At 47.2% G+C, this 23,298-nt stretch overlaps 1 protein-coding gene across 1 annotated transcript; it reads right to left on the reverse strand.

Moving 5' to 3' along the window:
• Nucleotides 1-2,419: 2,419 nt before the first annotated feature.
• VPS16 (VPS16 core subunit of CORVET and HOPS complexes) lies at nucleotides 2,420-23,294 on the reverse strand. Its single transcript, XM_063103391.1, has 24 exons — nucleotides 23,128-23,294; nucleotides 8,878-8,966; nucleotides 8,557-8,654; nucleotides 8,336-8,464; nucleotides 8,112-8,256; nucleotides 7,872-7,987; nucleotides 7,649-7,771; nucleotides 7,465-7,520; nucleotides 7,006-7,116; nucleotides 6,826-6,920; nucleotides 6,596-6,672; nucleotides 6,014-6,145; nucleotides 5,790-5,917; nucleotides 5,625-5,660; nucleotides 5,323-5,431; nucleotides 5,017-5,151; nucleotides 4,813-4,921; nucleotides 4,624-4,721; nucleotides 4,434-4,541; nucleotides 4,052-4,129; nucleotides 3,791-3,960; nucleotides 3,616-3,712; nucleotides 2,814-2,917; nucleotides 2,420-2,698 (listed from the first exon to the last, which is right to left on the reverse strand). The coding sequence occupies exons 1-24, from the start codon at nucleotides 23,178-23,180 to the stop codon at nucleotides 2,554-2,556; spliced, it is 2,541 nt and encodes an 846-aa protein (XP_062959461.1). The 5' UTR covers nucleotides 23,181-23,294; the 3' UTR covers nucleotides 2,420-2,553.
• Nucleotides 23,295-23,298: the final 4 nt, after the last annotated feature.

Consider the following 23,298-nt stretch of genomic DNA (forward strand, 5'->3'; position numbering starts at 1 on the left):
CTATAAAAACGAATGAAATACTGCCATTTGCAACAACATGGATGGACCTTGAGAGAATTATATTAAGCGAAACAAGTCAGGCACAGAAAGAGAAATACCACATGTTCTCACTTATTGGTGGGAGCTAAAAATAAATAAATTCACACACACACACAAAAACAAACAAACAAAACAAAACAAAAAAACGGGGGGGGGAAGAAGACATAACAACTATAGTTCCTTGAAGTTGATACGACAAGCAAACAGAAAGGACATTGTTGGGTGGGAGGGAGGGAGAGGAAGGAGGGAGGGAGGTATCAGTAATGGGTCACAATAATCAACCACATTGTATATCGACAAAATAAAATAAAATAAATAAATAAAAGTCAATAAAAATAAATAAATAAAATAAATAAAGGTATGGAAGATCTACTGGGGTAGTGAGGAATTATGGGGCCAAAATGGGGAGAAAAAAGCCCAGAATGATGAGCCCAGATTTGGGGATCACTTCCTTTCCTTGGAGTTGTCTGCCGATTCCAAAGGGGAAGGCTAATGGGCTGTGCCAGGTTGAGTCCAGAAACCAGCCACAGCATTTCCAGAACCTTGCTACTCTCATATCAAGAGACGGAGTCTATTTCCCCCTTGAAGTTTGTGGGGTGGGCCTATGTGACTGCCCTGACAAACACAATGTGGCAGGTGTGACACCGTGTGACTTTCAGAGCTAGGTTAGGAAAGATGGTACAGATTCTTCCCGGGTCCCATTTAGCCCCACATTGCCCTTCAGCCCCAGCCGTCATGTTGTGAGGGACCCCAGGTAGTAGGTGTTCTGGCTGACGGCCCCAGCTAAGATCCTGGAGACAACCAGCTTCAACTGCTAGACATAAGTAAGCAAGCCTCAGCTGTCAAGTCACCCCCAACCTGAGAGTCTTCCTGCTGATGCCTCAGATATTGTGGAGCAGACACAAACCATCCCTGTCCAAATTCTTCACCCACAGAATAAATGATGAACATAATAAATGGTTGTTTTACAATTTGGTTGATATCCTCTTGGGGGATTTTCATAAATTTATATTTACAAATCAGGTGGGGGAAAAAGAAATACCTACCAGGCCTTGAGGATCTCTTTTTTTTTTTTTAAAGATGACCGATAAGGGGATCTTAACCCTTGACTAGGTGTTGTCAGCTCCATGCTTTCCCAAGTGAGCCAACCGGCCATTCCTATACAGGGATCTGAACCCTTGGCCTTGGTGTTATCAGCACCACACTCTCCCAAGTGAGCCACTGGCGGCCCCTCACTCTTTTTTAAGCACAGTCAGCCCCAGGTTTTTTTTTTTTTCCCGCCCCCGCTCCCACCCTTGGGGTTTTAAATAGGGAAAGGCCTGAAGGTCTAGTGAGGCCTACCCTCCCTCTTCGCTTTGATTTCTTCCTTTGTCCTCCTTCTAGACAAAGTGGGGGATGGAGACAACAAAAAGAAAGGTAATGCCCTCGGTGCTGGGGTGCTGCACTGGAGTACAGACAGAACGAAGGCTAGAAATAGGGAGTGCAGAGGGCTAAGAAGGTGCCCCCATTGACTGGACGTGAAGCCTCCTTTGGGAGTAGATGGAGCCAGGGGCCTCCAGTTTGTAGTTCCATGGCAGAATTCAGATCTTCCATCTTCCTTTTCTTTTTAGCCCAGCGACCACTCAGCAACTGCTTAGCACTGCTCAGCAGGAAGGGGTTCCAAAGGCTGTTCCTCCAGCCTCCCACAACCCACTGGTCATGTGACTTTCATTAGTCCTCCATCCTCACTGAAGTGTAAACTAGAGGGAGGTGAGGGTGGGGGCTTGCCTCAAGCTCCCCTGCTCACAGACAGCCTGATTCCAGTTCTAGCTGAGTCAGCTTGGGTTTCAAATCCCTGTTTTGCCACATACTTGCTGTTACCAACCTCCCTGGTCCTCAGTGTCCTCTTCTGTAAAATGGGATGATGTTACCTATCTCACAGGGCTGTCATAAGGAATAAATGAAATAATAATGGTAAAGTGTTTAGCATGGTTCTTGTGTGTGTATGTACATGCGAATACTTTTCTGTGTAGTTCTGGATGAATTGGTGCTTGAGTTTTGTGTCATCTCTCTCCAAAATCTTCCTAGGGGCTGTGAGCTTGAGAGAGCTTTCCTTGTGGAGAGGGACAATTCTCTTTAAGTGTAGCTAGAGAAGCCCCCAACCTCCAGCCCCAACACAATCAAACGCAGTGAGTTTTGCTGTGTTGTCTAGATGGTTCTGTCTGAGCTTGCTTTTGCTTAGGCTGGACTGCATAAGACAAGCACCCTAACATGTCCCAACTTTAGGGCTGGCTGGTTAGCTCACTTGGTTAGAGCATGGTGATGGTAACACCAAGGTCAAAAACAGCCAGCCACCAAAAAGATAAAAGTAAATAAATAAATAAATAAAAATGTTCCAACTTTATTTACAACCAGACCCCTTGCCCCCTCCCCTCAGCTCTTCTAGGGGAAGAGCCGGATGAATAGTGATACTTCCACCAAGCCCAGGGGTAAAGGAGGAGCCTCCTGCCCAGGGAGAAGTGCAGGGTCAGCTCCTCACTTCTTCTGGGCCTGTGCCCTGGCCCGTTGAATCTTGTCAGCCGTGGCTCCATCCGTGGCTCCTGTACAGTGGGACAACACGAGGCTCAGCTCGGCCTCGTTCCGGTGCTCGATGGCCACATCTGCAGCCTGAGCCACATCCCTGTGGTTTGAGCAGGAGGGAGATGACATTAGGGCTGCCCAAGGGCACAGACCCTACCTCTCATCAGCCCTTTGGCTCAGCCACCCAGTACCCACAGGGCCCTCTGTCAACGCACCCAACGAGAAGTAAAGCCTTGACCTTCTGATCGGGACCCACACGGGAAGCATACTTCTTGGCCTCATATTTGTTGTGTTGTTTCATGCAGATCTCCACAAAGGGCTTAGCAGGAGAGGGAGGGGGCGGAGGGAGAAGATAAGGCATAGCTTTCCTGTCCTCTCTCTTATGAGCAAAAGTCCAATAGACACATTGTCCATATGTATCTTATACACCCATCAGTACATATAACCCCCCGCCCCCTCAATACAGACAGTTGTGATCTCAACATTCCTAGGGCAAAAACAACCTAAACCAAAGACCTGTTAGAGCCTTGAGACCAATTACGTCCATGCTCCTACTCCATCATACAGTGCTACCCCCTCGCCACAGGTGTTTCCTGCCACCAACCCTCTCACATCCAGGTTTTCTCTCATGGCTGCCATTATCAAACCCACCCTCCACACCTCTTAACTCCTGCCACAGAAAACAAACCCTCTTACTATCCTCCATGTCTCACAGATGCACCCTCCCTGTCCCCCTCCACCCCGACTCAAACAGGATTTTTCTTCAGGCAATAATGTGGCCCTCCTTGGGGAAAGCAGCTCATTCTCGCTTCTCCCAACATTTGTAGGCAGACTCGGGCCCATCCATAGTGCACCAAGCCCAGTGGATAGTGCCTGCCCACGAACCTGGATATGGAGGAAGCACTTGCCAGCCGTGAGGACAGCTGGACAGGTGCATGAATGGGCCATCCTGTCTGCCTCCCTGCCCAGCCCCTCCCTAGGACTGGAGGTGTTCTGGAGGGAGAACCCCCGCCTCACCAAGTAGCCAATCGGTGATTTTTTGCTCTTAGAAAACTTCTCTAGCTCCTCCCAGTCCTCCAAATCTGCCAGGGCAGTCAGCTTCAGCCACCAGAGCCTGTGGAAAAGCTGGGCTTAGAGGTGCTGCAGGAGAGGCAGGTGGTCCTAGCCCCCTATGCAACCCGGCCCTCCCCACCTTTTGTCAGGAATGCGGAAGTCACGAGCCAGCTGCTCCGCACGCTTGTTGTGGCCACCAACGATGAGGGTAGTGACTGTGTCATGTAGAGACAGGTCTAGGAACTGGCCCCCCAGTTCATCTTCAAGGCGCCGCTGTAGCCGCAGGAGCCGCATTTGATCCTCTGTGGCCTGGGGACCCAGATGAGGCAGGGATGAGAGGGACAAGGAGGGAAGACCAGGAGGGGAAGAGAGGAGGCTCTTAGAAAAGGGTGAGCCAAACCTTGGCTGCAAACTCATTCTTGGCCTTGTAGAAGGCGTCGGCAGCTGTTTGCAGAGCTGCTACTCGTCCCTCAATACGCTACAAAGACAAGAAGGAAGACCTGAGCTCACAGCATGCAGCACCCTGGATCTCCCCACCTAGGCGACAGTTTTCTCCCCAATCCCTGTGTCCACTTTACCCGCTAGGTACAACACTCTGGTGTCCTAGTGGGATGGCTAGTGCCTCTGACACCAACCCCCATCCTGGCCTCATGTCTTCTGAAAACTCTCAATAGTGAGGACCACATGGAGGGTACATTCAATATGGAGGCCTAAATTCCTGGAGAAGAAACCAGATCAACAGCCCCAGCACACCCACCCCACTCAGCCCGTGGACCTCACACCTCTTCTGCAGCATAGCTGGCTCGGATGTGGAAGCTGCCCAGCTCCTGGTGATTGTCATCCTGATTGTAAAGGTCCTTCAGCGTCTCTAGCTCCTGATGCTTACAGAACTGGGCCACAAGCAGGCAATCAATCAGCATGGCCAACTCAAGGGTTCAGGAGGATCCATCCCTACCCCTGCCCACCACACACCTGTCGGTACAAACTCAGGGCCATGGGCTGGTTCCGAAGGGTCATGAAAAAGTCTCCTCGGTTCAGCTCGTTCTTCAAGTGCAGCAACACCGTGAACACTGCAGGAGGATAAGGTGGGGTGCGGACTCCAGCCCAGCCCCCTGCTCAGCCTGGGATACACAGCTCTACACTCACCCAAACCCTGCTCACCCAGGTCAGTATCCCCACTCTCGATGGCCTTGCTCAGTGCCAGTTTGCTCCTCTTCATCTTTAGGAGAAGGGGTACCTGCTCCCCTGAGCGTGGCTCATACTCCAGCAGCTATGGGGTGGGGAGGAAGGCACAGAGAAAAGGAGATAGGGTGGGAACCTTGAACACCCACATCACAGTGTCTGGGGAGGGCTGGGCTCCCATACCTTGATGGCCAGCTCTGTGCGGCCACAGCCATAGGCCCGTGCAGCAATGTCAGAGTAAGAGACACCAGGAGTGTCCCCCAGCTTCTGGTTAATGGCCCGAGCAACATCCTCGTCTGACACATCTTTCTGTTGCACCTGCAAGGTATGTGTGGGGTGCTATCATACATACCTGTACGTCATTCCTTAACCCCACCCCCTCAGGCCCTTGATCAGGACTCACCCCTTCAGTTCTACACTATTTCCTACACCTCACCAGGGCATCATCGAATCCTCTAAATGCCCTTGGAGCCCAACCCACATCCTTGCCTTATAGCAGGCCCAGTGGGCCAGGATCCTGCTGACGCCCTGTACTTCAGGAAGGCGCAGATATTCGCATATCTGGATGGCCAGGGGGTAAAGCCTCCGTAACACAAGCCTAGCAGGCAAGAGTAGTAAAGGGTACAAGGGGTGAGGTGGGAAGAGAGAGGGGCAGCATGGCCCCAGCCTATGCCTCAGGCCTCCCAAATCCTAAAGAGATGGGTCAGGAGCAGTGACCATAGGACCCCACCAAAGGCTGTAATGCCACCCACCTATTAACCCTCCTTATAGCACCCCGGGGCTTGTAGTACCTGTCCAGCAGCACCTGGATGGTGAGCTGCTTGTATCTGTATTTTCCTTGGTTAAGGATCCAGTTGCGGGATAAGCCCTGTTTGCCAAAGACCTGCAGACTGCATTTCTAGCTCTTCCCCTGCCACCCCCAGCCATAAACACCCTTCTGGCAGGCATGGGGATACTGGCTATAGGTGAGGGGGATCCCAATGTGATAGTCCCGAACAGCATTGAGTACACGTAGGTCCTGACACATGCGCACAAAGCTGTCAGGTGGAAATCTGTCAAGGAAGCACTTTCCGAAGGAGGCCGCCTGAGAAGAGCCAGAGGGCAATAGAAGACAGCTTATTCTGCTGCCCAGCCCACCCTGTCCCTAGCACCTTTCCCCAGCCCTACCCTCCAGGCCAACCCTGAGAAGACTCTTCTGCATGTCTGGCTGGTGCTCGTGTCCTGCAGCCTCAATGCACTGCTGCACAGCCTGGGTCAGCTGCCCCAGCTCCTGGATCTCCCGCAGGTACTCATCAGCCTTTTGGCTCTCTTTCTGCAGCGGAAGGACCCAGGGACAGTCACAATAGAGTACACTCCCACATCTGGCCCCTGGTCCCCCAGGCTGTGGTTCAAATGGTCTGGTGTGAAGGGGCTGCACAGGCTGGAGACGAAACCTCCTCAGCCCACTCAATCCACCCAAGGTGCCCACAGACATCACCCCATATCAGCCCACAATTTCTTGAGAGGGACCTTGGGACCTCCTAATAGTAGCCCTGACTTGTGCCTAGCTGGAGATAGTGGGAACATCTGCTCTTCCCCATCACCATGTGGAGGACACTATGTCCCCTTAGTCCACCTGAACCAGCCCTATCCAGTCCAGGCCAGTGTCCTGACTGGATCCCTCTCTTGACAGGCAGCACCTGGCTATGCCCACACATGCCCAGGCAGAGGCGAGGGAAGGAAGGGACCATCGGGGGACCTGGGGAGAAGCCCAGGGCTTTACCTCATACTCCTTCTGGGCCTCCAACAGCAGAGCTCCAGGGGCCATTGAGGCAATTTTGAATATCTCCTCACTGGCCACTGAGGAAGGGAGTTGGTGAGTGGGGGAAAGGGCAGAAAACCCCTCAGCTTTGCCTCAATGCCCTGATGCTGTTTTGGGACACTGGCCCAGGGAAGCTGGGGTGCTGAGGAGCCCCCACCCTGGGTTACATGGTGCCCTTGTGAGGGCCTCACCTGGAACCTCGTGCAGAAACTCATGAGTGCTGCGGGAGAAGATGCGGACCCCATCAAGCTCAGGCACCAGATAGGAGTCCTCGTCCAGCACAAATCTGAGCTTGGTTAAGGCTCCTAAGAGCACCCAGATATGGAGTGGGGCAGGTGACCCCTCCCTTCTGTTCCTCCCTCCCATCCCACTTGGCAGCCCTCCAAGGATATTGTATGCTCTCGGGTGCATCGCCCACCACCATTAGCCGCCTCTCCCAGGCCACCACAACGGCCCTCTCCTTGCTGCGAGGACGGCTGCACCTGTGGGCAGCACCACACACAAATGTCTGGGACACACACAGGACACGAGGCCCACAACCATGTCTCCCATATCAGTGCTTACATCTGCCTTGGGACAGCCCTGTACATGCTTGTGCCCCTTATCCCATACTCTGACTGCATGCTGACCCATCTGCTTCCCTCTTACCCCTGCACTGTCAGCTCCCACGGGCAGCTGCGGCCCACGGAGGACAATGGTTTCCTTTAAGTATACACTGGCAGAGAAATAAGATCCAAGCTCCACTTGGCTTGGCCAGTAGACAGGGTGAATCAAGGTGTCCTAGGAAATAAGGCTATATCCCACTCCCAGCATAACACCTCCATCCTCACCAGATCATTTGCTTCGGGGGTGCCCGGATGTTGCAGTTGAATTCACACAGCTTCTCCTAAAAGGGTGTGGAGAATGTCATGGCTCTGTCCCAGCAGTTACCAATCTAGTTGAAAATCTCCTCCCCTACCCCTGACAGATCTCCCTGGATAAGGCATGGTACCCTGTGTTGTCCCAGGATCACACCTTGAGTGATGCTGTCCCCATCCAGATGTAGCCAGTGTCTGTGAAGAGTGCCAGATGTCGGTAGGTGAAGGAGACAGCCATCTGCAGGAAGCTGCTCACTCCTGGGGCCAGGCCAGGGGGTGTCTGGAGCAGAGCCAAAGAGGACACCAGATATACTGACTTCTTGGAGCCTTCCCACTGCCTCCTCAAGACCCTTTACTTCATTCCCCCTCAGGGCCCTCACCACTGTGGAGCAGGCTGCATGGTCTAGAAGGTAAAGATCAGGCCCCACAGCCAGAAGAATGTGTGCCACTCGGTTCTGGCACAGTGTGGTCCAGCATGAGGGTGCACTTTGCAGACCTGCAACCAGGAGAGGGACAACATCAGGATGACCATAGCCCACAGCTTCTGCCTCTCTTGGTCCCACAGTCTGGAGGTATATCTGTAGGTGCTGAATAACTGTCTCAAGGGTATCAGAGCTCACCTGGCACCTCTGGCATCCGGCGGAGTTTGAGGTCACTCACATTGGCACTGAGGGTAAAGCGGTAGGCCCCTGTGAGGATGGCCACCCCAGAACCAAACTCAGTGTGAAAGATCCGGGCATCCAGAACCCGGTTCTGTAGTACCTCCTGGGGAGAGGGGCCATGGGTTGAGGGAGCCACAGGATCATAAACTCCATCCCCTTCCCCAGCCCCCTGTGGCCCCTACATTGCCCATGCTGAAGTGTCTCCGGAAGTCACCATGAATCCCGTAAACCAGTACTGCACCATCTTCCTGCACACAGAGAAGCTCCTCCTCAGCTGACCAGCCCAGGGACACCACAGGCCCACTCTTCCACTGCAGAAGACAGATAGGTTTCTCAGAGTGCATCCTTGGGATGCGGAAGCCCTGCTTAGTCCCCAGCCCCAGGGACAGTCAGGGGGACTCACCAGCAGGCTGGCCAGAGGCATGCCAGAAGCAGAATAGATCTCTAGCACCGGTCGCACACTGGCAGTTTTCTCCTTCCGCCAGGGGTTCCTCAGCAGCGCTGCAGTTTGAAAAGATAACTTCTGACCTAGCTGCCCAGACCCACTCCATGTGAAGCAGACATCATGGACTAGCTGCCCAGACCCACTCCATGTGAAGCAGACCTCATGGACTAGCTGCCCAGGCCCACCCCACGTGAAGCAGGCCTCATGGACTAGCTGCCCAAACCCACCCTGAGTTCATCCCAGGGTTCCAGAGCATGCAGTGGTGGAGAGGAGACCTACCAATGGGTCCCCCATAGGGCGCAGCAGCCACCAGGCAGTCCCTGAGTTCCTCCTTCAGGTCCCAGTCCATGCTGTACAGCTCATATTTCCTGCCCACACAGACAAGCAGAGGTTAGCCTCCTCATAACACTGCATTGGGATGGAATGAGCCCCAGAGGAATCCCCAAAGCCTCCATTTGTCCTCTGCAGGGCAGTCGAAGAGCCCTCCCCTAACCCCAGGCAGAGAGAAGGGTGATGACTAGAAATAGGTAGGCCCATTGACCACATGCATGCCTAGGGACAGCGGGCGAGGGAGCAGAGGGTGTTGGCAGGGAAAGATGTTGTTCTTGGGGCAAGTGTCTAAGGATGACAGGAGCTCCTGAGACAGGGAGGCTGTGTGGCCAATATCCAAGGCACAAACTGAGATAGAACTGGGGTGGGGTGGCTGGCTTGGGCTGGCATTAGCAAGAAATAAGACCTTCAGAGAGGGTCTCTCAGGGTAGGGAGGCTTTCTTGAATCATCAGGTTGTGGGCTCTATACTGCTCAGTGCTTATTAATGATGAACTCAGTTTTAGAGGTATTGAATTAGGGATGCCTGCAAGAAATCCAAGAGTAGTTCTTCACTGAAATGGAGCTGGGGAGAGTCGTGGGTTGGAGATGGCAATCTGTGAGTGCTTGGCTTATGGAAGGTAACAAAATCACAAGCAGGCACGAGATGATTGCAATCTGAGATGTGCATGGATCACCAAGTGTATGCTGCATGAAAAGTCAGAGTAGGGGGCTTGAGGCAAGCCATCATTTGATGCTCGGAGGTGGGAAAAAGGAGACAGCAAAAGTGCCAGAAAATGAATAGGCACTATTCCAGGATGCCAAGAGAAGTCAGTGTTTAAGAAGGATGGTGTTTCAGCTGGAATCATTTCAGGGGCCTTCCCATTAATGATTGGTAAGATGCTCACCATTATCTACCATTTGACATCCTCCTTGGGGGTTCTAGCTAAAATAATTTAAGAAAAAACCCAGAGGTTTATATGTGAGAGGAGGAGCAAGATTGTTACCATTTGCAAATAATGTGATTGTCTACTTAGAAAACCCAAAACAGTCTATGGAATAGTGAATAAATAAGAGAGCTCAGCAGGGTGATCAACAAAAATCAATCAATTTTCTATACCAAGAAATTTTTTATACCATAGCAAGAATCCATTAGAATCATAACATTTTAAAAAATTTTTTGGCGGCTGGCTGGTAAGGGGATCTGAACCCTTGACCTTGGTATTATCAATACCAGCTCTAACCAACTGAGCCAGCTGGCCAGCCTAGAAACATAACTTTTAAAAGATCCTAATCATGACAGCAATAAAACTATAAGATATCCAAGAACAGACCTTGAAAAATTTTACAAAATCAAATCAAATTTTCCTCAAGGACGCAGAAGAAATGGAGAAATATTCCAAAATGAACTATAAATGCACAGGAATTACAATAAAAATCCCCCCCAATTTGGGGGAGGGGTGAGATGCACAAACTGATTCTTATTTATTTATTTATTTATTTTGTCTTTTTCGTGACCGATACTCAGCCAGTGAGTGCACTGGCCATTCCTATATAGGATCCGAACCCGCGGCGGGAGCGTCGCTGCGCTCCCAGCGCCGCACTCTCCCTAGTGCGCCACGGGCTCGGCCGCACAAACTGATTCTAAAGTTCATCTGGGGGGAGAAAAGATCATCTGAAACAGGAAATACTGGAACATATTTAAGGACATTTTGAAAATACAGGAACAGAAAAATACAAGATATCAAACACACCGTCTAAACTAAAGTTAATTAAAACTATTGTTTTCGCACAGATAAGCAAAGAGATCAATGGAAGAGAATAGAGTACAAAAAAATTCTTGTGAACTGAGCATATAATAAAGATAGCGTTTCAAATTAGTACAAATTGATACTTCAAGTGAGACAATTGGCCATACGGGAAAAACCAAAAATAAATACTATTTTATTACTTAATCTCTACAATAAAACATTTTCCAGATGGAATTCAAGATTTAAATATTTAAAAAGGTAAAGCCATGTCAGAAAAAATCTTGGACATTTGTACAATCTCAAAGTAGAAACAAATTCTAAGCATGATATTTAGAGAAGTTATAAAGAAAAAAGACAAACCAATGGATCTAAATAAAAACTAAAGGACTTCTGTAAACTTCTATATGAAAAGGGGTAAATACAGTACATATTCATATATGCTTCTGTTTGAAAAAAGAAACTCTGGAAAAATTTATAAGAATCTCAGAACAGGTGATTTGTAGGTGAGGGGTAGAACTGGTTGAACGAGAGGGGGAATGGGAATGTGACTTTGATTTTTTAAAACCACATTAATGGTTATTTATTAAAATAATTAACATGAAGAAACATTTACACATTAAAAAACCTCACCAAAAACAAAGTAGGAAGACAAACTATCAAAAGGAAAAAAATGTTTGTGGTACAAGTGAAAAAGGAATACTTTTCTTAAAAACACAAAAGGCTTTAATTAATTTTTCAAATGAAAATAAAACTAAAATAAAAATGGTCAGGGGCTATAGCATACTACCTTAATGTGAAAATATTTAAAAACTGAACATAAAAAACTTGAAAAAAAAAAAGGCTAAAACTTTTTATAATGTTGAAATATAGAAAGGTCTTTCAGAGCAAGACACAAAACCCAAGAATTATCAAGGAAAAAACTGACAGATTACATAAAAATTTTAAACCTGTACATTAGAAATTAATACATAAATAAAAGCCAAATGACCACTGTGAGAAAATATTTGTAGATTCGTAACAAAGCATAAATAGGGAGAACATGTAAATGGCTCCTTTACAAATCAATAGAAACAACACAACTGAGAAACAAAGGATATGAACAGACATCCTAATTACTAGGTAAATAAGAATTAAAAAATTATTTTTTTGGTCATCTAAGTGGAAAAAGTTTAAAAAGTCTAATATCTGGTATTGATGAAAATGTAGAAAAATGAACACTTACATACATATTGGTGGAAGTATAAACTGGTTCAACCCTCAAGGAAGAAAACGAAAGGCTATCTATCCAACTTTTCAATGTGTACATCTTTTGAGTTAGCCCAAACCTGGACAAACCTCTTTAAATATCCACCAACACGGGACTTGCACAAACTATGGTATGCCCATTTTGGGGAATACGATGGGGCCATTAATAAGGTGACTCTGCTCTGACACAAAATGCCCTATAAGATACATTGTTAAGTTAAACAAGCTGCAGCCAAATATGAACCACACGAACACATTCATGTAGCAAAAAAAACTGAGCACATTTTTGACAAGCATATTTACATATAATCACATTTGTGTGTAAATACAGTGGACACTAGGTATGGGGAAGGGACTGGTTCCAGAATCTCCACGGATACCAAATTCCATGGATGCTCAAGTCTGATATTAAATAGCTTAGTATTTGCATATAACCTATGCCTATGCTCCTGTATACTTTAAATCACTTCTACATTACTTATAATACCGAATGCAACATAAATGCTATATATTTGTTATACTGTATTGTTTAGGGAATAAAGACAAGAAGTCTGTACATGTTCAGTACAGGCACAACTTTTTTCCCATATATTTTCAATCTGTGGTTGGTTGAATCCCTGGATGCAGAGCCCATGGATACAGAGAACAGACTGTATATAGAGAAACACTGAGAGGCTTCCATACTAAGCCAGAGACAGTGGTTACCTTCGGGCAGGGTGGTGGATGGGGGAGGCATGTAGGGGGACTATTTTTATATTGCATAAATTTTTACCCATATGCATTTCTTTTGACATTTTGTTACTAAAACCACTGAGTGAAAAACCTAAGGAGAAACAGATATTCACACAGACCTAGCATGCCAGTTATCAATTTATTGCCCTTTGACTCCAAATTCACCCTTTGATATGTGATAATGGTCAACATTCCATTAAGCATTTCTCCTTTACAGTGAGCTGGATGTTAAGCTTTCTCAGTAGAGGGTCCTGGAGGGACACTGCACACGGAAGGAGCCTTCTTGCTGCTTCCAGGGGTGGCTGTCAGCCAGGAGTGAGGGTGTGAGGACATCTGGTGGTGCTCTGGCCCAGCCATGCATCTGGAAAGTGGTCCCTCAGCAATCTCGCAGCCCTGCCAGGATCACCTTCCCAGGACTCTCTGGACAGTCACCACACTCCAGACTTCCTGTCCACAACAGGCCCCACTTCTGCTTGTCAAGATGCCTGGAAACTGGCTGCACCCCATCTGTGCTCTAGAGTGTTTCCACTGACTCTCTCTGCACACCTGTATACCTGGCCACTGGTTGTGACTTGCCTTATGGACACACGTGTTTCAGGCCTCTTGCCAGCACCAGCACCCTCACCCCCACTGCATGCCTACACCCCAGGCCACCAGTTGCTTCCTGCTTGCCGGATACTGTGGACCAGCTCTGGCCAGGGAAAACCAGCAAACTTCTCTGTCATCCAGTGGGCTGCAACTATATCTTCCCCAACAAGGTCTGAACCCCAACCTCCTCCAAGTTTGTTGTTCCTTGGGTACTTTCCCTCAGCCCTATGCTGTCATAAAAATTTCTTATATCTTGTACTCTTTTACCACAATTTAATCTCTTGACTGGACCCAGACTGATAAAGATTTGGTACAGGGAATGGTTCCAGGAGAGAGACATGAAGATGGGATTTGAGGACTGGTTTGGTGTTGAGCTCTTAGCCAATGAGGAACAGATGCTAGTAACCCATTGTATGCAGTAGCATCACAATTAATCAAGCCTGCAGTTTATTATGATGAACAGTCAACTAAAATGTGCTTTGGGAGTGACTTCCATGTTCGACTGGATGGCAGTAACAATGACTATAAGGACTGTCATGCAGAATGGATTATTTTGAGTGCACTTAAACATTTACAAAGAGCAAATGACAGGCTCAGGTCCGTTAACTTTCAGTTCAAGTCATGGTCTAAGCAGAAAGCTTCTGTAACAGCCCTAAAAGAATCTCTTATTTCTTGTAGCTATACAGCTGCTATTGCTGAAAATCAAACACAAAATGTAATTCAACAATCTACACAATTAAGATAGTTGAATTCCATTTCTCGTATGATAGTTAGGGTAATGATCAGGAAACAATGTGATCCCAAAACTTGGAAGGAAGATATCTGGTTAAACCCAGATGAAATAATCTTGGACCCCCAAGTCATAAGGAGTCTCCCTTAGCTCTGGAAGTAGCTTGCTTTCCTGTCTCTGAGATTAGTCTTTCTCTCCTTGAAAACCGTGTGATAACTTCACTTGAGGGAGATGTCTTGGAAGCCTCTGTATCCAAGGTGACTTGGCTAACACCGCTGAGTGCCTCATCTGCCTACACCAGAGACCAATAAATGGCCTAGTGTGGCACCATTCCCTGGGGGACCAGCCTGCAAGTTGTAATACATTGGGCTTCTTCCATTACAGAGGGGGCAAAAATTTGTCCTCACTGGAACAGGTACATATTCTGCATGTGAATTTGCCCTTCCTGCCTGTGATGTATTTGACAGCACTCACTATCTGTGAATTTACAGAATGCTTTATCCACCGTTGTGGCATTCTGCAAAGCACTGAATCTAACCAAGGACCTCACTTCACAGCAAAGAAACTGCAGCAGGGTGCTCAGGGCCATCACCTGATCTTACCATATACCCCATCACCCACAAGTGACTGGCCTAAATTTACTGACAATTCAGTTATAGCACCAATTGAGAGACAACACCCTTAAAAGGATGGGATTCTGTATTAATAGGATGAAGCTTATGCTTCAAATCAGAGACCATTACATGGTGGTGTCTCCTCCACAGTTAGAATACATGGGACTTACAATCAAGGGGTGTCTCCTCTCACTATGACACCTAGTAACTATCTTACACAAATGTTGTTTCCAGTCTCAGTAACTTTGAGATCTGGCTTGAAGAGTTTAGTCTCCAAGGGGAGAATGCTTCCAACAGGAGACACAACAATGGGTTCACTGAATTGGAAGACAAGAGTACTACCTTGCCATTTTGGGTTCTTTATGCCATTGAATCAACAGGCATAAAAAATGGGTTCATCTACTGGCTGAAGAGATTATTCTGATTACAAAAGGGAAATTGAGGTGCTGCTACATAAAGGAGAGGAGGAGGACCACATCTGAAATCCAGGGAATCCTCCGGGGCACCTCTTAGTGTCTCCATGCCCAACAGTAAAGGTTAATGAAAAACTTCAGCAACCAAAGAAAGCAGAATGACTGAAGGATGAAAGCTTGGGTCACCTCACTAGGTAAAAACCCCAGAGCGGTGGATGGTCTGGCCGAGGGGGGGAAATATATATATATATATATATATATATATATATATATATATATGGGCAGTTGAAGAAGGAAATCATAGACATCAATTATGATCTTGTGTCCAGTTATGGAAATGAAGACTGTTGTCACTTTGCATATTCTCTTTATGCTTGTTATATACTAACCATTTTCTTCTCTCTCCTTCCGATTTTAATTTTATATACAAGTTATATTGGAGGTTAACTTTACAATTTAGTTTGTTGGTAACAGAATACTCAATGGGACAGTGAGTCAATCTGAGGAGTACTTAATACAGGGATGGATACCATGACTGTTAAGATTCTGTTTTCTCATTTTGGGATGGAGTAGTCCTTTTCATGCGAGGACAGTAGTATCTTGTTAAGCAGAAATATAGAGTTGTTTTGTTGTTGTAAAGGAATTCAAAAGTATGTAGAAGTGTGCATGTGGAAGCTGAGTAGCCAAGCGGTAGATTGTGCCAGTTATCAGTTTATTGCCTCTCAGCTGCAAATTCACGCTTCAATAAATGCTCTGCAGTGAGCTGGATATTAAGATTTCTCAGTAGAGGGTGCTGGATGGACACTGCAGGAGGAAAGGGCTCTCCTGCTGTCTCTAGCATCTGCAAGCTCAGTCAGCAGTGTGGATTTGAGGACACTTGGTGGTGCTCTGCCCCAACCATGTGCCCAGAACACGCAATCCCTGGATGACCTCACAGCCTTGGCCTGGACCAGTGTCCACCTTCCCACTACTTTCTTCATACACTGCATGATCCCAAGTCTCCTGCTCACAATGTTCTCCCACTTGGTGGCAAGCCCAGGTACCTGGCCACGAGCTATGGCTCACCTGTGCCCCATCTATTCCCAAAAGGATTGCTTCCCACTTGCTCAGTGACTGTGGATCAGCTCTGGCCAATGTTCCAAGGAACTGAGCTCACGTGAGGCCTGGATGTGTCTGCTGCAGCGACAGGATATCACTGAGAACAGTGTGGTCAGACCAGAGTAAGTGATCAGTGGGAAGAAAAAAAAAAAAAATGGAAGCCAAGTACAGATGGGGATCTTCAGACCTTTGCCTGGGGATGGTGGTGGGAGAAAGATGGGGCAAGAAGGACCTGTGGGATGAGGAAGTTTATTCTTTTTTTAGGATGGGAGACCTGAGAATTCTCGAAATCTGAGCACTTGGTGGCAGGGATGGTGAAAAACAACGTACAGCAGTGGTCTTTAAATTTTCCTACAGCAAAGAAACACTTGGATGCTTATTAAAATATAAATGGAATTCCCAAGACTCACCCCAGAGATGATGGAATAAGTCTGGCCTAGAAATCCGCAAGTAGCCAGTATCTCAGGTGATCCTGATGCAGGAGGTCCTAGACAGTAGCTGTGGCTGAGGGAGTACATGGGGGTTGGCACATGGTTTCTGAGAAGGCCGAGAGACATCGTGCACAGGGCACATCTCCTCAGTGGGTCAGGAAAGACAGAAGGCAGGTTTGGTTGGGGGAAGCCTACGCCCTTCCACGACAGTAATGACTTCCAGTTCTCTAGGAAGCATGAGGTGAAGTCAGCTGTTGGGAGGAGGGGACAAGGAGACTTCTTTTAAACATTCCCAAAATATTTTAATTGCTCACAATTATTTTTTCCTGTAATATTTTAAAAGGAGAGCCCTTGTGGTGAGTGTAGGCTGACTCCATAAAGGATTGTGAGAGTCCAGTTGAGGTTGGTGACCATGGATCTGTGCTGTAGTAGTCCCAACCTGCCTGCTGTATGACCCTCATGGCAGTGCTCGGCAGCCTGGGTACAGGAAGAGAGATGGTGAGATGCTGATGCACTGGGAAGTGGTTCTGTGCCAGGCAAATGCTACCAAAGGACAAAGAACAAGGTTTTTTTTTTTTTTTTTTAAAGATGACTGGTAAGGGGATCTTAACCCTTGACTTGGTGTTGTCAACACCACGCTCTCCCAAGTGAGTGAACCGGCCACCCCTATACAGGGATCTGAACCCGTGGCTTTGGTGTTATCAGCACCACACTCTCCCAAGTGAGCCATGGGCTGGCCCCAGGACAAGGTTGTTAGGGTAAAGGCAAGAAAGAAACTGAAGTGACTGACTATTAGAGGGTGAACAAAACCAATGCCATTTTGTGCCCCACCTGCCACACTGACTTCTGTTCAACCTCATTCCTTTTTTTTTTGCTGTCCAGTTACACCTTAACCTTAGGGAAAGCTGTAAAAGGAACATAGGTTTAAGAGAGTGAATGATTTATTACAGTAGGTGGCATCAGTGGTCTGAGTACTAACATCACAAGACCCCCTATCTCATGAATCACAAGACACCTGGTAAATGTTATCAACTAATTTTTCTTAAGATGTTTCCTGGAAGTTATTTTTAGTAACAGGGGCTTTTGCTTTATAAACAATGTCTAACTTGCAAAGAGCTAGAGCTCTCATCTGCAGATGCCTGATTCTTCACTGTGTCCAGCTTTCCTGTGTTAAGTAACCCACATTAATAAATATCTTTGTATATCTCTGAAAGGACATGTCCACTTCCTTCTTTGGTCTCAAAGTACCCTCTTAATTTGGAGGGCATTATACTTTAACCTCCTCCTCACACACTTACTGTGGCTATACTCCATGCTGGATGGAGCAGGGGGGAACATCTGTAGAAGGGGGTTCTGCAAGTAGACACGAAGAGAACAGAGGGCCTCACGGATGGGGATCCCAGCGAGGCTGAATGACAGGTCCATCAGGAGGTATCAGAGTATCAGGGCGGGAGAAGAGCTTATGGTCAGAGAGCAGGCAGTCTGAATTTAACATTCCAGAGGTAGAGCAGTTCTGGAAGAGCACAGGGGTGGGGTGGAAGCCAGTGAGGGGGTGGCTGAGGTGGATAAAATCATTTGTTTTTTTTTTTTGTTTGTTTGTTTTTTCCGTGACCGGCGCTCAGCCAGGGAGTGCACCGGTCATCCTTATATAGGATCCGAACCCACGGCAGCGGGAGCGTCGCCGCGCTGCTAGCGCAGCACGCTACCGAGTGCGCCACGGGCTCAGCCCTGGATAAAATCATTTGAGTAGAGGTCGTGGGACTGAAGTCAAGTGGCTACTTAAGTCACCCTGGAAAATGGCAAGAGCTGGGATGCCTACGAGGCTGTGGGCCAAAACCTACAATCAAACAATAAGTGAGATGCAGTCCTGGAGATTGGTCGTGACACAGACCAGGTGGGAAGGAGGCAGAGCGAGGCATAAAGGCACCCCGAAGAGGGTGCAGGACTAAAGGGAGGGAGTGAAGAGCAACAACACATGTGCCACCTTCCCAAGCACTTGAAGCTTCTCAGGGACAGTGAGGTGACACAAAATGCACCTCAAGGGTAGCATGGGGTATGGACAGCCAGAGTGAAGAGCAGCAGGAAGAGCAGCCTCTTGGAAATGCCTACGGGTGAGCACAGGCCGCACCTTCAATGAGGAAGGCCTGCTCCATCTTTCTTCTCCACTCCCAGGTCCCAGAAGCAGAAATCTCAGCAGCAGTAACAGCCCTGGATTCTAATGCCAGGAAATCATTAGACCTAGCCTGGTCTGGTAGCCTCAATTCCAGCTCCCTGCAGGAAACAGTGAAGAAATCCCTCTGGCAGTACAGCTGAACTGGGGAGAAGCATGGTCCACTACAGTGTGAGAAAAGCCCTTGTGTGAAAACAGATGACCTCCAGCCTGTACAAGTTAGAGTACTGGACCATTGGGGTGAAAGAGGAACATTGGGTCTAGCCTTGGGGAATAATCCAATAATTTCCAAAATCCCCAGACCCTATAGGAGAGCCCAACATCACTCCTGAAATCCCTTGACTACAGCCTGTCTCAAAAATGAATACTACTAAAGAACTATTGCTGGGAATGTAAAACAGTACAGCAGTTGTTATGGAAGACAGTATGGCAGGGCCTCAAAAAACTGAACACAGCATTACCATATGATCCAGCAATTTCACTTCTGGGTATATACCTAAAAGAACTGAAAACAGGACTCAAATAGATATTTGTATACCAATGTTCATAGCAGCATTAGTCGCAATAGCCAAGAGGTGACAGCAACCCAAGTGTCCATTGATAGATGAATGGATAAGCAAAATGTGGTTATGTGCAAATAACGGAATATTATTTAGCCTTAAAAAGGAAGGAAATTCTGACACAATATGGATGAAGGTTAAAGATGTTAAGTGAAATAAACCAGTCACAAAAAGACATACTGTATGATTCTACTTGCATGGTATCTAGAGTAATCAAATTCATAGAAACAGACAATAGAATGGTGGTTGACAGGGGTTGTGTAAATGGGGAGTTATTGTTTAATGAGTAAAGAATTTCAGTTTTGAAAGATGAAAGAATTCTGGAGATTACTAAACTGTACACTCAAAAAATGGTTAAGATGGTAAATTTTGTATTATGTATATTTAACCATAATTTTTAAAAGTTCACATTTATATAGGCAAAAAACCAAAAACAGACAACTACTAAAATAGCTGCCTTCCCTTCTAAGAATAATTTCAGGAATTTATCATGTATGTTTGCTCCCCTTTCTTTTACCACAAGGATGTTTCTAAAGTACCTGAAACTGTGTGTTCAAAACCATGCTCACCCTCTTCCCACCTAACTCACTCCTCACTCTTCCTTTCTTATGATTTTAAGCCCCAAACCTAAGTCATCCTTGATTCCTTGCTTTTTCTCCTCCCCAACGAGCATAATCATTACTAAAATCTCTCTCGCACCTCTCACACTGCCCCTTCTCACCACCTCCATCATTCCCACCCCAGTGCTTGCCACCCTCAACTTCCCCCTGGTCTATTCCACAAGGCTCATAACTAGTCTCCTTGCTTCCATTCTTGCTTGCCCCTTCCAACCTGCTCCCCCTTCTACCTCCAGAAGGAACTTAGACAGACAGACACACACAGACACACACACACCCCACCCACCCCCTGCAAATCCAATCACATCAATTCTTCGTTAAGACTCTTTAATTTAGGCTTCCCATTTTTCTTCAGAAAAAGGTGGTCTACAAGTCCCTGCAGGGTGTGGCCTCCATGAAAAGGGGACTAACCTCATCTCATGTCCCTGATGCCTGTGGCACTTCAGCTACACTGGCTCTCTTTGTTTAGGTCACTGGGAATGCCTCAGTCCTTTCTGCCACAGGACTTTCATATATGCTCTTCTCCACCCCACTCCCTGCACCTAAGTCAACTCATCCCCTGGATGGGTTATTATGATTTCTTTCAGAAAGTCTTCTCTACCTCTACCTCTGACCCCCCACTCTCCCCAGTCTGTTATATTCTCTCATAGGTTATATGCTCCTATACCTCTCCTTCATAGTGAGTACGATCAAACAGATACTGAGTGGTTATGAACAGTCTTACCTGCTGGCTGTAAGCTCTATGAGGGCAGACTGGGTCCACGTCTATTTTATTGGTAAATACATGCTCAGCGTGGCAAAGGGTTGGGCCAAATTAATTAATGGGATTAGCCCAAGTAGGATTTTTAGGATAAAAATGGCTAGACTTCTGGAGTCCCATAAAACTGGTCACCATTTCCTCTCCTTGCCTCCCCAAATTCAGTGAGTCCTCCAGAACACTACTTCCAATGTAAAAGAATCTGGTTCTGCAGACAGGACTCAAATGCAATGTCTTCCACCTGTTTATCATTCATTCACTAACTCAAATATGTGTTAGGTCCTAGTTATGCATAAGGCTATGCACACATGCACAAAATCAAGTTCACCTACACTTAAAGCATTTCCACTCTGGTGGAGAAGCTAGAACATGCTCTTGTATTTTTCTGTTTAAAAAAGACAAACACAAAAAAACCTATGCTCGAGCATAGGGTCTAGAACCATATTGTCTGGGTTCAAATTCTGGCTCTACCACTTACTAGCTGTGTAACCTGGCCTCTCTGTGCCTCAGCTTCCTCATCAGTAGATGGGGCATGTGAAACTGTGAGGCTTAAGCAAGTTAATACATAAAGTAGTTAGCATATTGTCTAGCAAATAAGAAAGGCTCCATATCTGTTAGCAATTTAGTACATAAACATCCTCCACAGCAAATCTCAGGTCTCCTAATCCTTTCTGGAAGTACAGTAATAGGTTAGCTATTCAGGTCTCATCTATGGCACATGCTCCACACTTACATTTGTGTAAAACTTTACTGGTGTATCAACAAAGCTAAGACTTCATATGATAGATAGGAGCTCTGTGATAATAAAGTCACTGTCTTCAGTACTCTCTAATTTAACAAGCCTGGGTAGGCAACTTCCATTTTCAAAAATAATACAAGTAAAGTTAATATTTTAAAAAGTGATGCTGTGTCAACCAGCTGGTATGCAAACACTAAATGATATGGCTGCCTTTGTCAGCTGGTATCCTTTCTCCATTAAAACGTTGAAATCATTGTTTCTTACTGATTTTACTGATTTTTAACTAAGTTTTTGCAGTTTTTAAATATTGTATAGGTATATTTCTCAAGAAAGAATTATAAATAAACAACAAATGCAACAGAGCTCTAAAAACTGCCACAAGGCATTTGTCCATCTAGGAAGTGTATCATTTTGTGTATTAAAAATTAACATTTAAAAGTTTTTAGTATGTGAATGAAAATAGTATATAGTTTCACTAGCACAAATGTCTTCTGTTAAAATAAGACCTCAGGGCCAGCCCCGTGGCTCACTCGGGAGAGTGCGGCGCAGGGAGCGCCGAAGCCCCAGGTTCGGATCCTATATAAGGATGGCCCGTGAGCTCACCGGCTGAGCAGGTGACCCCAAGCCAAGGGTTGCGATCCCCTTACCAGTCACACACACACACACAAAAAAAGACCCCAATGTAATGTCTTTGTGATCTTTAGTTGCAATTAATAAGATGTTTTTAAAAACTTTATTGGGCAACTATTACACAGCAGGCACTGTTCTAAACATGCATTAGAGATAAAGAGTTGCAAGAAACATGGTCTCAGACCTCAAGGAGCTTGGTTTAGTAAAAACCTATACAAATATTGCCCTACTGTGCCATACACAACAGACCCTAGCACTAGTCGCTGCGAAGCCTAAAGGATTCTATTGGTAGAGGATCAGGGAAGGTTCCAGAAAGAATCCTTAAACGAAATCCTGAAAGATAAGCAACAACAATTCTTCAATAAGATAAAGAGGGAAATGGTAGTGCCCACAGAAAGAACCGCAGGCTGCTACAAACATAGGAAGCCATGAAACATCATGTTGGGGCCCTGTAATTCTGTGCAGCTGGAACACAAGATTTGGGTAGGAGAGGAGTGGATGAGGCTGGATACACTAACAGGGGCCGCCTTATAGATAGATGTCCCACGAGAAGTTTGCACTTTATTCTATAAAAAGGGGAAACCACTGAAAAAATCCCAATCAAGGTAATGATGTGATCGGTTTGCACTCTATAAAGACCCATGATTTAGGACTCTATAGTTCTCATGAGAGGGCTGCCCCTAGCTAGGGGTCCTCCCTCGAGCTGCCCCGGGATTCACTGATGATTCGCCCCCCTCTCCCAGCCTTGGTCAGCACTGTTACCCCGCCCGCCGTACGATCCCGCCCCCACGAAGCGCCCCAGTGGTCTGACTTCAGGAACACTTTCCGGCAGGAGACTGGGCACTCGCTGTCACCTGCAGGCGGCCTCCCTTTACGTGATCTGAGCATCCTTCCGGAGGCTGACAGACCTGGGCTTTGGGGTGACCACCGTGCTTGACTCAGTTTCCTTCTCTGGAGCAGGGGAAGGCCCAGCTTCCTGCCCATAGGCGGCTGTGCGTTAAGTGGCAGGCGCTCGGGTAGAGCCGGCGCGGGGCGGACCCCAGTACCCGTAGTGACGGGGGCGAGCGCCGCCGGCTCCGCCCGGAGACTCGAGCCGGCGGGCGAGCTGGGTAAGCGAGGCCGTGGGCAGGAGGGCGGAGCGGCTCACCGGTAAAAGGCAGAGTCCCCGAGCGGGTTCCAGTTCGCCGTGTAGCAGTCCATGACTGGTGCAGACGGCTGCAGGGAAGTGCTGAGGAGACGCCAGCCTAGCGCGGGCTCCGGGCCGGCACTTCCGCTTCCGCCCGCCCGGATCACGTGGCGAGGCCGCCGCGGAGGCCAT

This window comes from Cynocephalus volans, chromosome 1 (assembly GCF_027409185.1).
Source record: "Cynocephalus volans isolate mCynVol1 chromosome 1, mCynVol1.pri, whole genome shotgun sequence".
Taxonomy (NCBI): domain Eukaryota; kingdom Metazoa; phylum Chordata; class Mammalia; order Dermoptera; family Cynocephalidae; genus Cynocephalus; species Cynocephalus volans.